This window comes from Canis lupus, chromosome X (genome assembly GCF_003254725.2).
Source record: "Canis lupus dingo isolate Sandy chromosome X, ASM325472v2, whole genome shotgun sequence".
In the NCBI taxonomy this organism is placed as follows: domain Eukaryota; kingdom Metazoa; phylum Chordata; class Mammalia; order Carnivora; family Canidae; genus Canis; species Canis lupus.
Window position 1 is genome coordinate 123,460,109 of NC_064281.1, and position 13,000 is coordinate 123,473,108.

The window sequence follows — 13,000 nt, forward strand, 5'->3', positions numbered from 1 at the left end:
TTTTCCTTCATTTCCTTCATGCGAACTGGTTTTTTGAAGTATGCTTCACATGCAGCAAACGGTACAAATATGAAACTCACTGAAAAATCCGTGGATTTTTACATATGTATACATCCATATAACCACCCAGATTAAGATACGGAACATTTCTATCATTCCAGAAAGCTCTCTTCTGCCCCTTTTCAATCAATAATAATCTCCCCAGGGTGCCTGGGTGGCTCAGTCAGTTGAGTGTCCGACTCTGGGTTTCAGCTCAGATCATGGGCTCTGGGATGTGGGATCGAGCCTCTCACCAGGCTCTGCACTCAGCAGGGAGTCTGCTGGAGATTCCCTCTCTACATCTCCCTCTGCCCCTCCTCCCAATCACTCTCTCTCAAATAAATAAACAAATCTTTCCAAACATAATCTCCCCAAAAGAGGTAGCCACTCTTCTGACTTGTCACCATAGTGGATGGAAATGAATTAAATCTCAGATCGAAGAACCAAAAATTGAAATAATGTAAAATTTTCAGACAGATCTAAAACAAGTAGGTTGCGTTTTTTACATGAAGGCAAACAGTCTCAGCAGATAAAACTCATTGCAGCGGAGGTCTTGACGGTGCACGACCAGAGCAGCTGTGGTGCAGAGCATGACGGACCTGATACAGCAGAGGGCACACACCAAACCCGCTGTTCCGTCTTTCCCACTGGGGGCCGCCTGGAATCGATGGCTGTGCGCGATGGCAAAGTGGGGCAAGGGTGGTTATTGTCCACGGGGATCTCCATCCGATGACCCGGTGGCACTCGTGACCAGAAGGCCCTCGTGTCCCCGAGGCTCTCTGCTGTCTTCTGTACCGTGAGTGAAGTGCTGTGTGTGTTGTGGGGAGGGTCTGCGTCTCGGTCCCACGTCTTCCTCTCCCAGTGGGGTCCGGGGCCCCGCCTGCACCAGAGCCAGACTCCCTCGGTGGCCGAAAAGAAAACATAAATTTGTAAAGCACATGGCACCATGTAGGGAGATGACAGCAATAAGTGCAATGTGAATTCAAGAGAAGGAGAATCAGGAGGCTGGAAACTTAGGGGGGCTCTGGTTAAGGGGCCAGAGCACAGGGGCCTGGAGTGAGATTACCCTTCGGGTCAGGTTGCCCGGCCTCCGCTTTGCACGGGCCCCCCGGGCCGGCCCGCTCCTCTCTGGGTCAGGAGCTGGGCTGGGCTGCGCCGGGGAAGAGCGTTCCTGAGCTCGGCCCCACACCTCCGGGGCCAAGTAATTTCGCGTGGCCTCTTCTCATCTCTGGGCCTTTGGCCTGTGTCCCCAGACCTGAGCCCCCACATCTCTGCTCGTCCCTGCCTGGCTTCCCGGCTGCGAGCGCCTGCAGCCCGGGCCCCCGGAGCGAGGGCGGCGCAGGACACTCTGCTGCGGGGACAGGCTGGCTGGGGGCTGTCACTTTCCGAGGTCTAGTGACGAAGGTCGTGTTGTATGTGCTGCCAGGGAGGGGCACTGAGCTCCATTCGCGGTGAAGCAAAGAGGCGTGGAGACGGGCTCAGGCCGGGGTGGAGCAGGCGCCCCGAGAGCTGCTCCGCTGCCGACCTTGCAAATGGCAGTGGGGTCCGCTTCCACACGCCGGGCTTTCTGTCTTTTTATCTTTAAGATTTTATTTATTTATTCATGAGGCTCAGAGAGACAGAGAGGCAGAGACACAGGCAGAGCGAGAAGCAGGCTCCCTGCGGGGACCCCGATGCGGGGACTCGATCCCGGGACCCCGGGGTCAAGCCCTGGGCCGAAGGCGGCACTAAACCGCTGAGCCCGCGGGCCGCCCCATACCGGGCTTTCAGGGCGGGCTCTGCATTTCGACCGAATGCACCGCTTCACACGAAGAAGAGAGAACTCGAGTGTCATTCCTCCGTATAAAACCTTTATTAATGCCAGAAAGGAAACAGTACAAAACATACTGGGTTTTGCAGATCAGCGCGATTCTGCGTACAAGGCCGGTCCTACCCGGGACGGAGGGGGCCCCGAGCGGACAAAGGCCACCGTCCAGCGGCTCCCTGGAGGGAGGACCCTGTGCCTTCGAGCTCCCCCCTCCCCGAGGAAAGCGCCAGGCCCCAAGCTCCTGGGCCTGCGGCCTGGGGGACTTGCAGGCTTGAGACCCTTGGGTCCCCCTTCGGCGCAGCACAGTCCCCGATCTGCAGGAACTCCCCAACAGGGTGACACGGGAGAAAAAGCAAAAAGGGGCTCCAGAGACCCACGTGGGCTCGCCCCGCCACCTCCCGGAGGCCGTGCCCCGCGCAGGGCACACAGCTGCCGTGAGCACTTGCCTCCACTGGTATCTGTGATCGTTCCCATTTTCAGTGCAGAGCCCCAAGCCTCAGGCCCTGGCCACATTCCTGGCCCCGTTACCCACAAGCCAGCTCCGCAGGGAAACGGGAGGCGGCCCCTTTCCCAGGGCGCTCGCTGCCGTCAGCCCCCAACTGGCTGCCCTTCCCGGCCGCGAGGCGTTATGCTCCTGGGAACCTTCCATCGGCAGTCTTACCGAAGCAGGGCCTGTCGCAGGGCCTGTCACACACACCCTGGAAAGGAGGCTGAAGTCCTCTGTTTTTCTCACCCCTAATTAATTGCTCCCAGACAAGTCACACGGCTCCAGTGTGTATTGCTTCGTGCAGCCGACGCTTCCGGGGACAGTTTTGCAAAGAGGCTTGGGGGGTGGTCAACTGGATGCCACCTCACTACCGGTGTCATTTTAGCTCTTTCTTTCCTGATCTAGCTCCAGTCGAGTGTGGTTCTTGGCACTTGGGCATAGAATTTTCCGGCACCAGCCTGTCAGGTAATCAAGAATGTGAACACAGGTGCACCCCCTCCCCCCGGAGGTTACTGTCTACGAGGTCCACCAGCCCCGGATTGCTGCCTGAGGCTCTGTGACTCTTTGTAAGTCACGCAGGGAAGAAGGCGGCTCCTTCCAGGCTCTGGCCTGTGCGTTGTGACGTGGAGCTGGCTGCAGGGTGCAGGGGCCCCTCTCATTTCTCTGTCCAGGCTCATGGGGGACCCTTACATCATTTAAAGCATTCGACAATGTCCCCCACCCCACTTTCCTCCAGGAAGAAAATGCCGTCACCAGATCCTGCTGCTTTGCACATGAAAAGTACTTCTCTAACGATCTGAAAAGCCAAGACTGTCCTTGACTTACCCTTGGGGCAGTTAGAAACCCTCAAGCCCCACAGCAAAGCCCACAGCTGCCCCGACTGGCCCTGGCTGTCACAGACCTGCCTGCCTGCTTAAGCCATCCTCCTACGCGACACACAGCTGGTCAGAATGGCAGGCCAGCATCTGCTTCCGTCCCAGTTGTTCGGATTTGCCTTCTGGATGCAGGTGCTCAGAAGACTCGAGAAGACCCATTGAATAAAACCCCGTGCCCAACTGAGACTCTCATCTGGGTCCACTCGACCCCGGTGCCCCATCAAGGAAGGGGTGACGCGATGGCCTCACGACAAAGTGGGACCGTGTGCTCTCGGGGTTTAGGCAGCACTAAAGCGGAAGGGAAAACTCCGCCAGGAAACTGGGTCCAGCATAGGACAGCCAGGGACGATCCCCCTTCCCGAGGGGACAACAAACCTCTGTGAGCATCAGCCAGCTCACGGGGAGCCTGCTGCCAGGGCACCACGGGATCCCAGGCCGGAAGTCACGGTGATCGTTAAAAGCTAGTCGTGACGGTACCTACGGACGGCGTTACTTTCCCATTCGAACACCACAGAGGGCCTGGCGGGACATGCAGCCGTGTCCAGTCAAAAAGCACCACCTCGAAACCCTATGACAGGGAGAGGCGAGGAGTCCTCCGTGTCTGCGCGCGTTGTTCGTGGCCCCAAGGCCGGCCGAAGCGATAGAGCTCGTGCAAATCGTCGTGCGGCGGGCAGCGTGGCCAGCTCTGTCCCAGGCCTCACCCCGGGGCTGGGCTCCGTGCGGGCCCCTGGGCGGTTCCCTCCTCTCATGCTCACTCTTCCTTTCTTCCCAGCGGGAGCCACCATCCCTGGCACGCCTCGCTTCCGGGCTCGTTCAGGCAAGAGGTGGCCGAGGCAGGCGCACGCGTGCCGGGAAGGGGCAGGCCCACCTGGCCGGGGTCACCTGCTATGCTCATCGCGGAGCCCAGCACTCCCTGCCCCCGTCGCTTGAATTCTCTTTCTCTGGGGAGACAAATGACTGATCTGCCTGTTGGGGTCTCCGGCTTGCGTCTCCTCAGCCGCGATTTCGGGGGCCGGGACGAGACGTCTCCAGGAGCCGCGGCGCCAGGACCGTCCGTGGACCAGGAGGTCGGGACACAGGTCAGAATCCGCAAGCGTGACACCCAAATGGTCCTGATGGCAAGACCGGCTGTCCTCTGCGCCCCGACGCTCCGCTGGGCAGCTTCTCCACCAAACTCTGGGAACCCTACTCCCCCCAGTCTCGTTTTTACCGTTCGGAGCGTGCCTAAGTGAACGGCCCGGTCCGGGGCGCGGTCCACGGCCGTGGGGGCACGGCCTGGGGGCTCCGGGCCCGTGTGGCTGGGGAGGGCCACTCAGCGTGCACAAATGACCCTCTCTCCCAGCGGTTCTTGCCAAGCCCACGGAACCTGCAGATTCTCCCCGGATCTTGGCCCGGATCGACCCTCGGTGCGATTCTGGCAAAAGAGCCGCGAGGGCAGGGCCCGAGCCTCCACGCCCCGGTCCCGGCCCGAGCACACGCCTCACACTTTGGACTGCCTCTCGTCCGTCCACTCCTGCTTCGTGCTCTGCAGGGCTTGGGTCTTCTGCTCATCCACTTGGACGTAGTCGACTCTTTGCTCTTCCGCGAGGAGAAGTTTCTGAGGGGGGAGCACAGAAAGGGTTTCGTCACATTGAATCACGAATCAGGAAAACGTCGGCCCTTCTGTGGTAGGTTCCAGCGTTGTTAACCCTTTGGAGCCCCCCCGGCCCCCCGGTCACTCCCCGCAGAGGCGGACACCTCGGGTGTGTGTTTGGACAGCTCTGGACCTGGGATCCTCCAGCCCGGCTCGGGCCATCGGGCTCCTGTGACCCATACGACGGCAGTGGAAGGGACGCAGGCCGTCGGAGAGGGAGGCCGGCAGCTCGTGCTCCTGGCACGAGGGATGGTGGGCGACGGGGACACAGCGGGCCGTGGCCCGAGCACAACAGCCGAGGCCCGCGCTGCCGCCAGCCCCGAGGGCCTGGGGGCGGGGTCCCAACTGCAGGGCCCCCCGAAGGCCGCCCAGGCCCTCTTTTGTCCCCGCGGGTCTCCCCCTGCAGACCAGGTGTTCTGGAACATCAGCCCAGGTTTGGGGAACGAAATTACAGGTGAAGGAGAAGTGGGAGCTCATTTGGCAAAAGGAAAGGGAAACGCGGGGGGCCCTCCTGGGACGGCTCGGGCACGACGGACGCCTACCTGCTGTACAGGGGCCGGGGAGGCTGAATTGAAGTCCAGAGCTAAGTAGTCCAGGCTGAATTTCTTTGTCCACGTCAGAGCGCCACTGCCCAGGGGGTTGGCTGTCCTGTGATTCTGGAAGGCAACATCACAGGGCCCACGTTACGGCTGTAAGGCCGGGGGCAGGGGGGCGACTCGGGGTGCACCGCAGCCCCTGCCATCGGGTCGCAGCAGGCTGCTCTCAGGAGACCTCCGTGTCTGCGCGACAGCTGGCCCTTGAAACACATCGCCAGTGCGCCCCCGCGCAAAGTGAGCCCTTCGTCCACCCCGGAAACACTGGGCCGAAATCTCCTGCGACAAGAATTTAAGGATCTGACGGGCCCAGGGCCTTAGAGACCAGATCCCCAGAAGATCAGTCACAGTTAAGCTCGAGTAAAGGCGTCCCAGGTGCACGCAAAGGCCCTTTATACAAGGCGGACGGTGCAACGTGGGCGACACACGCCCGTGGGCCCAGCACTCGGCCGCAGAGGCCCCCGTCCCCGCCACGACCTCCGTCTCTCCTCACAAGACACTACGCGCCACGTGGACGGCCGCATCTCCCACGCTCTCGTTAAAGCTACACCTCGGACGGCGTGCAAGTGTCCGTGAATCACACGCTGCGGCTCTGGCGGTTTTGGCCTCTGACCACTAGCAGCGTGTTGCCCGGACTGGGGGGACGTCGCCGGCCCAGTCGCACACGTCCCGCTCAGCCCTGCGGACGCTCTGGCCTGGCTGCCCGCTGCGGGCCGGGGCTCTTCCAGGCAATGCTGCCGGGAGCGTCCGTGCGCCTCGAAGCGGCTCCGGGGCGTGGGCCTGGGTCGGAAGTGCTGCCTCCGGGCCGGTCCGTCCTGCACTCACCGAACGCCTTGCACCCGGGCTGTGGGTGCTGCACTTCCACACTCAGCAGGGGCAATTCCGCCCCGTCCTGCCCTCCGTCCTGGCCGGCGCTTGCTTCTAGAACACTCCGTCGCGTGGGGACAGTGGTGTCCTGCTGTGGTTTGATCTTCACGCCCTTGGTAACTAATTGGCCATCCTTTTTTTTTTTTAATATTTTATTCATCCATTCATGAAACAGAGAGAGAGAGGCAGAGACCCAAGCAGAGGGAGAGGCAGGCCCCACGCAGGGAGCCCGACGTGGGACTCGATCCTGGGACTCCCTGGGCCGAAGGCGGGCGCTAAACCGCTGGGCCCCCCAGGCTGCCCCAATGGGTCATCTTTTTGTACATTTAAGGGCCATCTCTTTTTTTTCTCTCCTGTGAATGGTCTGTTCGGGCGTATTTCTGTTTTGATGATTTTCATGTTGAAGCACCCGCATTTTTCTAGTCCCCCCCCTTCCTCCTCATGCGTCCTGGAGAGCAATTGTTGGCGATGTGCGGGACACATGGCCCATCGCAGCCTACAGTTGCTCTTCCTTTTTCTGGTATTTTTAAAATGAAGAGCAGTTCCCACTTTTAAGGTAAGGTAGCGATCTTTTCCTGAGTGGCTTGTTTTTGTGTTTTAAGGAATCCTTCCCATGCTGCAGTCGAACTTGTGGCCCCATTATTTTCTCTTAGAATTATAAAGTTTTGCCCTACTTGACGGGATGAGCACTGGGTGCTATTCTGTATGTTGGTAAATTGAACACCAATAAAAAATAAATTTATTAAAAAAAATAAATAAAGTTTTGCCCTTCACATGGAAGTAGTGATCTAGCCTGAGCTGGCCGTAACCCATGGTGGCGAATTAGGGATACACTCCATTCCTTTTTTTGTTTTTACCCCACATGGATGCCATCCTTTCCTCTCGGAGGCAAGGTCACCTAAGTTCGTACACGTGAGATGATGTTGAGCTCTATCAGATACTTGTCCTGCATCTGATGAGATAATCACATTTTCTCCTTTGATATGTTAATGTGCTTGATGGACTTAATAGATCCTTTTAATTAATAGCTGTTCTAGCTCATCTCTCAGAAAACAGTAAGGGGTGCGCCTGTGCCGAACACAGGGTGTGGAAGTCTGAATCCCTATATTGTACTCCAGAGACTAACATAACGCTGGACGCTGGACGCTAACTAACTGGAATTAAAATAAAAGCTCTTTAAAAAAGGTAATAATAAGTTTTTAAAAGACATTTCCCCTTCCGGCATAGCTATTGTTTCCTCTGATCGGTTTTGGTCGCCTTCATGCCAGAGCTTTCCTGAAAGGTCTGATGAAATCATTGGCTCTCTGCTTATATTTAAGAGTCAAAGACCCCCCCCCAAAAAAAAGAGTCAGAGACCCAGAAGTTGAGTGGAAGCTTTGAGTACATTGCTGGTGCTTGTCAACTGTGGGGTTCGCTGCAGGTGATTCCACTGGATGCTTTTCTTGGGTAACGCTCCATGTCGGGACCCAGGGCTTCCTCGGGCTGCTCAAACAGCCCAGAGAACTATCTTTCAATCTTCGGGGCTCTTTTGGAAAGATCTGATCATCCCCACTGTGTAGAAGAAGGGCTGAGGAACAGGTTCAGGAATGGTTCTCGTGTCCATCCCATGTATTGACCTAGTCACCGCGTTTGCTCTACCAAACGTTTCTTGGTCCAATGGATCCAATGTCTCCCCTCGGCAGCTCAGAGAAGCCTCGTTTCACTCCATCGAGACTACACTTCAGCTTTTCTGCAGAGATGGGAAGTCACTGTGGCTCACGTCCATGCAGCGAGGGAGGGACACCTGGAGATTTGCCTGCTGCTCAGGTGGACTTTGGCCCACTACCCCTTCGTTACCTTTCCCTCCAGCCCTGCTTCCAGACTTTGTGCCATGGGCAATTCCTGAGTCTTCTGGGCATTCTGTAGTATATTTGGCCTTCCCCACCTGCCTCCCCATCGTCCCCCGTGTATTTAGGACTGAACTTTCTTGGGTTTGGTAAGTCATTCACCACATACCCATCTGTTTTCCAGTCTCCAGTCCCCAATGTCACTGCTGTTATCTTCCTTGAGTCTCACACCCTTGTGGGTTTATGCCTTTAACAAATCCCTTTAGTGACATTTTCCAGGATGTTTTGGGATGGAGGGAAAGAATTGAAGCCTGTGGTCAACCCACCATCTTTACGGAGATGTCCACGAACAGATTCTGAGAAGTTAAACCCAGTTTGTACACCTGGGAGAAATTCACCTTGCTCGTGGACAGTCACAGCTCCTTCATCGTGCTGGATTTAGTTTGCTCAAATCTTCTTCAGGGCTGCTTTTCTAACCACTCGATTGAGCTATCATTCCAGACCATACAATCCTCCCATTTAAAGCAGACAATGCAGTGGTGCTTAGTATAAGCCCATATTTGTGCAATCGCTGTCTCAATTAATTTTAGATCCTTTTCATCACCCCAAAAAGAAATCCGATACCCCTTAGCCATCACCCCCAGTCTCACCATCTCCCCAAGTGCTATGCAACCACCACTAATCTGTTCTTTGTGTTTATAGATTTGCTATTCCAGACATTCCATACAAATGCAATTGTACAGTATGTGGTCTTTTGAGATGACTGGCTTCTTTCACTCAGCATACTGTTTCCGAGGCTCACCACTGTTGCTTCATTGCGTGGCTGGATAGCATTCCGCTGTGCGGCTATACCCCAATTTGTTCATCCAGTCAACGGCCGATGAACATTTAGGCTATTTTCACTTTTTGGCTGTTAAGAAAGTGCTGCTATGAACATCTGTGCACAAATTTTGGTTGGACATATTCTTTAGGATATTTTAACCCGTGTGAATGAGTAAAACTGGTCTACAATTTTGTACTTACGTTATTGCTATGTATTTTGGTATCAAGTTATTTTAGCCTTATGAAATAAAGTGGGTAATATTTCCTCTTTCTCCATCCCCTGGAGGCATTTATAGAAGATTGCAATGATCTCTTCCTTTTGGTAGAAAGTGTACGGTTATTTGGGCTTCATGATCCTTTTAAGTACAATTTTCCCTACTGATTCAGTTTCTCCCCTGATAGTTATATATTCACTCAGGTTTTCTATTTATACTTGAATGTATTTTGGGGTAATATTTTCTGGTAATTTGCTTATTTTCACCAAAGTTGTCAAATTCGCTGGCGTGGAGCTATTCATAATATTCTCTTATGTCATCAATCTCTGGCACATTTGCAATTATTACCTCCTTTAAATTGTTAATATTGTTTATTTGTATCCATTTGCTTTGTCTTTATTGGTTATGCTCAATTTTAGGCTTCAAAGCCAATTAGGTGAGTGTTGATGCTCTCTAGTTTTGTTGTTTATTTTGTTCATTTCTGTTCTCACCTTTATTCATTTTCCCCTTGTGTGGGACTTATTTTTTCAAATTTTTATTATGAAAAATTTCTAAGAATCAGGCAAACTGAAGAAAATATACTGAAAACACCTGTAACCTCACCATTTACATTCTATCACTAACATCTGACTACACTAAATTGCTCATGAGTCTAAGGGTTGGTATCTTTCATGAATCATGAGAAACTCTGCCAATTATCCCTTTGTATATTGCTTATCTATTTTTTTGACCTTCTCATACTATCTTCCATGTCTCAAATTTCTCTACGCTGTTATCTCCTTGTCCTGATTTACTAGTAATTTCTCCACAACGATCTTCCAGTTCACTAAATCCCTCCTTGGGTTTAATCTGAGTTTCAATTTCATCCCAATCTTTATTTTTAGAAATTCTAAATGGTCTTTTCTAATATGCCTGGTCATTTTTTATTTTTATTTTTTTAATATTTTATTTATTAATTCATGAGAGACAGAAAGAGAGAGCGCACGAGGCAGAGACACAGGCAGAGGGAGAAGCAGGCTCCATGCAGGGAGCCCGATGTGGGACTTGATCCCAGGTCTCTAGGATCACAACCGGGGCCAAAGGCAGATGCTAAACCGCTGAGCCACCCAGGGATCCCATGCCTGGTCATTTTTTAATACTATCTTGTTACTCAGTCCAACTTAACTCATCTTATTTCCTTAAGTATATCAAACATAATTATTTTATATTCAAAATCCAATATTTCCAATAATGGCTTACTTCTATATTTGATTCTTTTGTTTGTAATTTGTATCAATTCCTTGGCATTTTTGGTCCTAGAGATTCTCCTTCCTTTCTTGCCAGTTGAGTTTTGCTTTTTAAAAATATGTTCTCTATCATTTTAAGATATTTTATGTGGTGGTATGTGGTTTTCATGGCAGCTTGCCTACTGAAGTGCTCCATCAAATTTTTAAAAAATAGAACAAATGTAATTCCACTTCCTCTTTTTCAAGATTGTATTTTTAAGTAATCTTTACACCTTACATGGGGTTCAAATTCAAAACCCCAAGATCAAGAGCTGCATGCTCTACTGACTGAGCCAGTGAGGCATCCCAATGTAGTTCCATTCACTTCTAATGTCGGATTATAATTTTGACTACCCTTTCTGCAAAGAACAGTATCTCATTTTTGGTAGAATTTGATGAATTGTTTCTAAAATTTGTATGGGAAAAGAAAGGACCAAAAATAGCCATATAAACCTTAAGGAAGATAAACAAAGCAGGAAGACTTATCTTCCTAGCTATCGAGACTTATCAAGCTACAGTAACTAGCATAGGTTGGTATTGTCCAAAGACAGATATGTAGACCAATGGAACAGGTTTGAGAGTCCATAAAAAGACCCATACATACATGGCAAAGATGGCACTGTAGAATAGTGGCAGAGCACAGTAATTTTAAATAAATGGTGCCAGGTCAATTAGAGAAACCTATCAAGGGAAAATGAAACCTGACTCCTACCTCAAATCATACACAAAAGTTAATTCCAGGTGTAATGCAGACCTAATTGTGAAAGGTACAACTATAAAGCTTCTGGGCAAATAACTAAAATTCACCCAATATTATGTAGATCATGTTAATGGTCCTGCAACTGTTTAAGAAACTGAAGTCACCCAGAAGGCTTCACTGATGAATCTACCAAAAAACTTAAAGAATAAATAACACTAATTGTACACAATCTGTTCCAGACAATAGAAGAGGAGAGAACACTTCTTGAGGATCCCAGCATTACCTGGATAACAAAACAAGACAAAGACACTATGAAAAACCTGCAGATCAACATCCATCAAATGACCATAGATACAAAATCCTCAACAAAATGTGAGCAAATCAAATCCAGCAATACATAAAAAGAATACTCCACCATGACCAAATGGGATTTATTCAGTGAATACAAGAGTGATTCAATATCCAAAAATAAACCATGATAGTCCACAATATTTACAGCCTAAAGAAGAAAACTAAATGATCCTATCAATGAATGCAGAAAAGCACTTGATAAAATTCACCATCCATTCCTGATTTAAAAAAAAAAAAAAACTCTCAGAAAACTAAGAATAGAAGGGAACTTTCTTAACCAGATAAAGAACATCTATAAGATACCCACAGTTAATGTCATACTCAGTAGTGAAAGACTAAATGATTTCCCTCTGAAATGGAGACAAAGAGATTCATCTCACCACACGTACAATTCAACATTGTACTAAAAGCATTAGGCTGGTGACAATGCAATTAAGAGAATGAAGGAGCATACAGATTGAAGAGGAAAGAATAAAGCACTGTATGGACAGAGGAGATGATCATGTAAACAGAAAAATCCCACGGAATCCAAAGAAAATAAACCTGCCATATTTAACAAGTGTATTTAGCAAGGTCACAGGACACAAGGCCAACACACAAAAAAACAATCATATTTGTATATGCTGCCAACGGACAATTGAAAGCTGAAATTACAAAAATGCCATTTACAATAGCTGCAAAAAGTGAAACACACAGGTAGAAACCTAATAAAACATAACACCTATATTTTAAAATTATAAAATTCTGAGGAAAGAAGGAAAGAAAATCTGAATAAATGGAGAGACATACCATATTCATGAATTAGAAGACTCAGCATAGTAAAAGTGTCAATTCTCTTCAAATTGATTCATAGATTTAACACAGTTCCAATCAAAATCACCTCAGGATATTTTGTCAGATAATGACAAGTGTATTCCAAAATTTATATGGAAAGACAAAGGGAAAAAAAAGGAAAAAAAAAAAGGAAAGACAAAGGAGCAGAGTAACAGCAAAAAAAATTGTTTTTCAAACAAGAATGATATTGGAGGGGCGCCTGGGTGGCTCAGTAGGTTAAGTGTCTGCCTTTGGCTTAGGTCATGACCCCAGAGTCCTCGGATGGAGCCCCACATTGGGCTCCCTGCTCAGGAGGGAGTCAGCTTCTCCCCCTGCCACTCTCCCTGCTCATGCCCCCTTTTACTCTCTCTCTCCCTCTCTCTCAAAGAAATAAAATCTTTTAAAAAATGAGATTGAAGAAAATATGCTTCCCATTTTAAGATTACTATAAAGCTACAGTAATCAAGACTGTGGTATAGATGAAATGATAGACACAGAGATCAATGGAGCAGAATATAAAGATTACAAAAATATACCCAAATGATGTTTTACAAAAGTACAAAGGGAATTCAACGATGAAGACTGTCCTGTCAAAAAATGGTACTGGAATATTCAGACTTCCATATGTAAGAAAATCATCCTCAACACCATCTCATACCTTATATAAAAAGCAACTCAAAATGGATCACAGACCTTATATAAAACCT

At 50.1% G+C, this 13,000-nt stretch overlaps 1 protein-coding gene across 1 annotated transcript in view; it reads right to left on the reverse strand.

The window, feature by feature from the left end:
* Nucleotides 1-1,867: 1,867 nt before the first annotated feature.
* The window catches only part of GAB3 (GRB2 associated binding protein 3), an 81,399-nt gene continuing 70,266 nt past the window's right edge, over nucleotides 1,868-13,000 (reverse strand). Inside the window, exons 9-10 of the mRNA XM_049107847.1 lie at nucleotides 5,384-5,497; nucleotides 1,868-4,805 (exon numbers count right to left, since the gene is read on the reverse strand). Coding sequence (XP_048963804.1) covers nucleotides 4,689-4,805; nucleotides 5,384-5,497 — 231 coding nt within the window. The 3' untranslated portion in view covers nucleotides 1,868-4,688. The remainder of the gene's footprint in view (nucleotides 4,806-5,383; nucleotides 5,498-13,000) is intronic.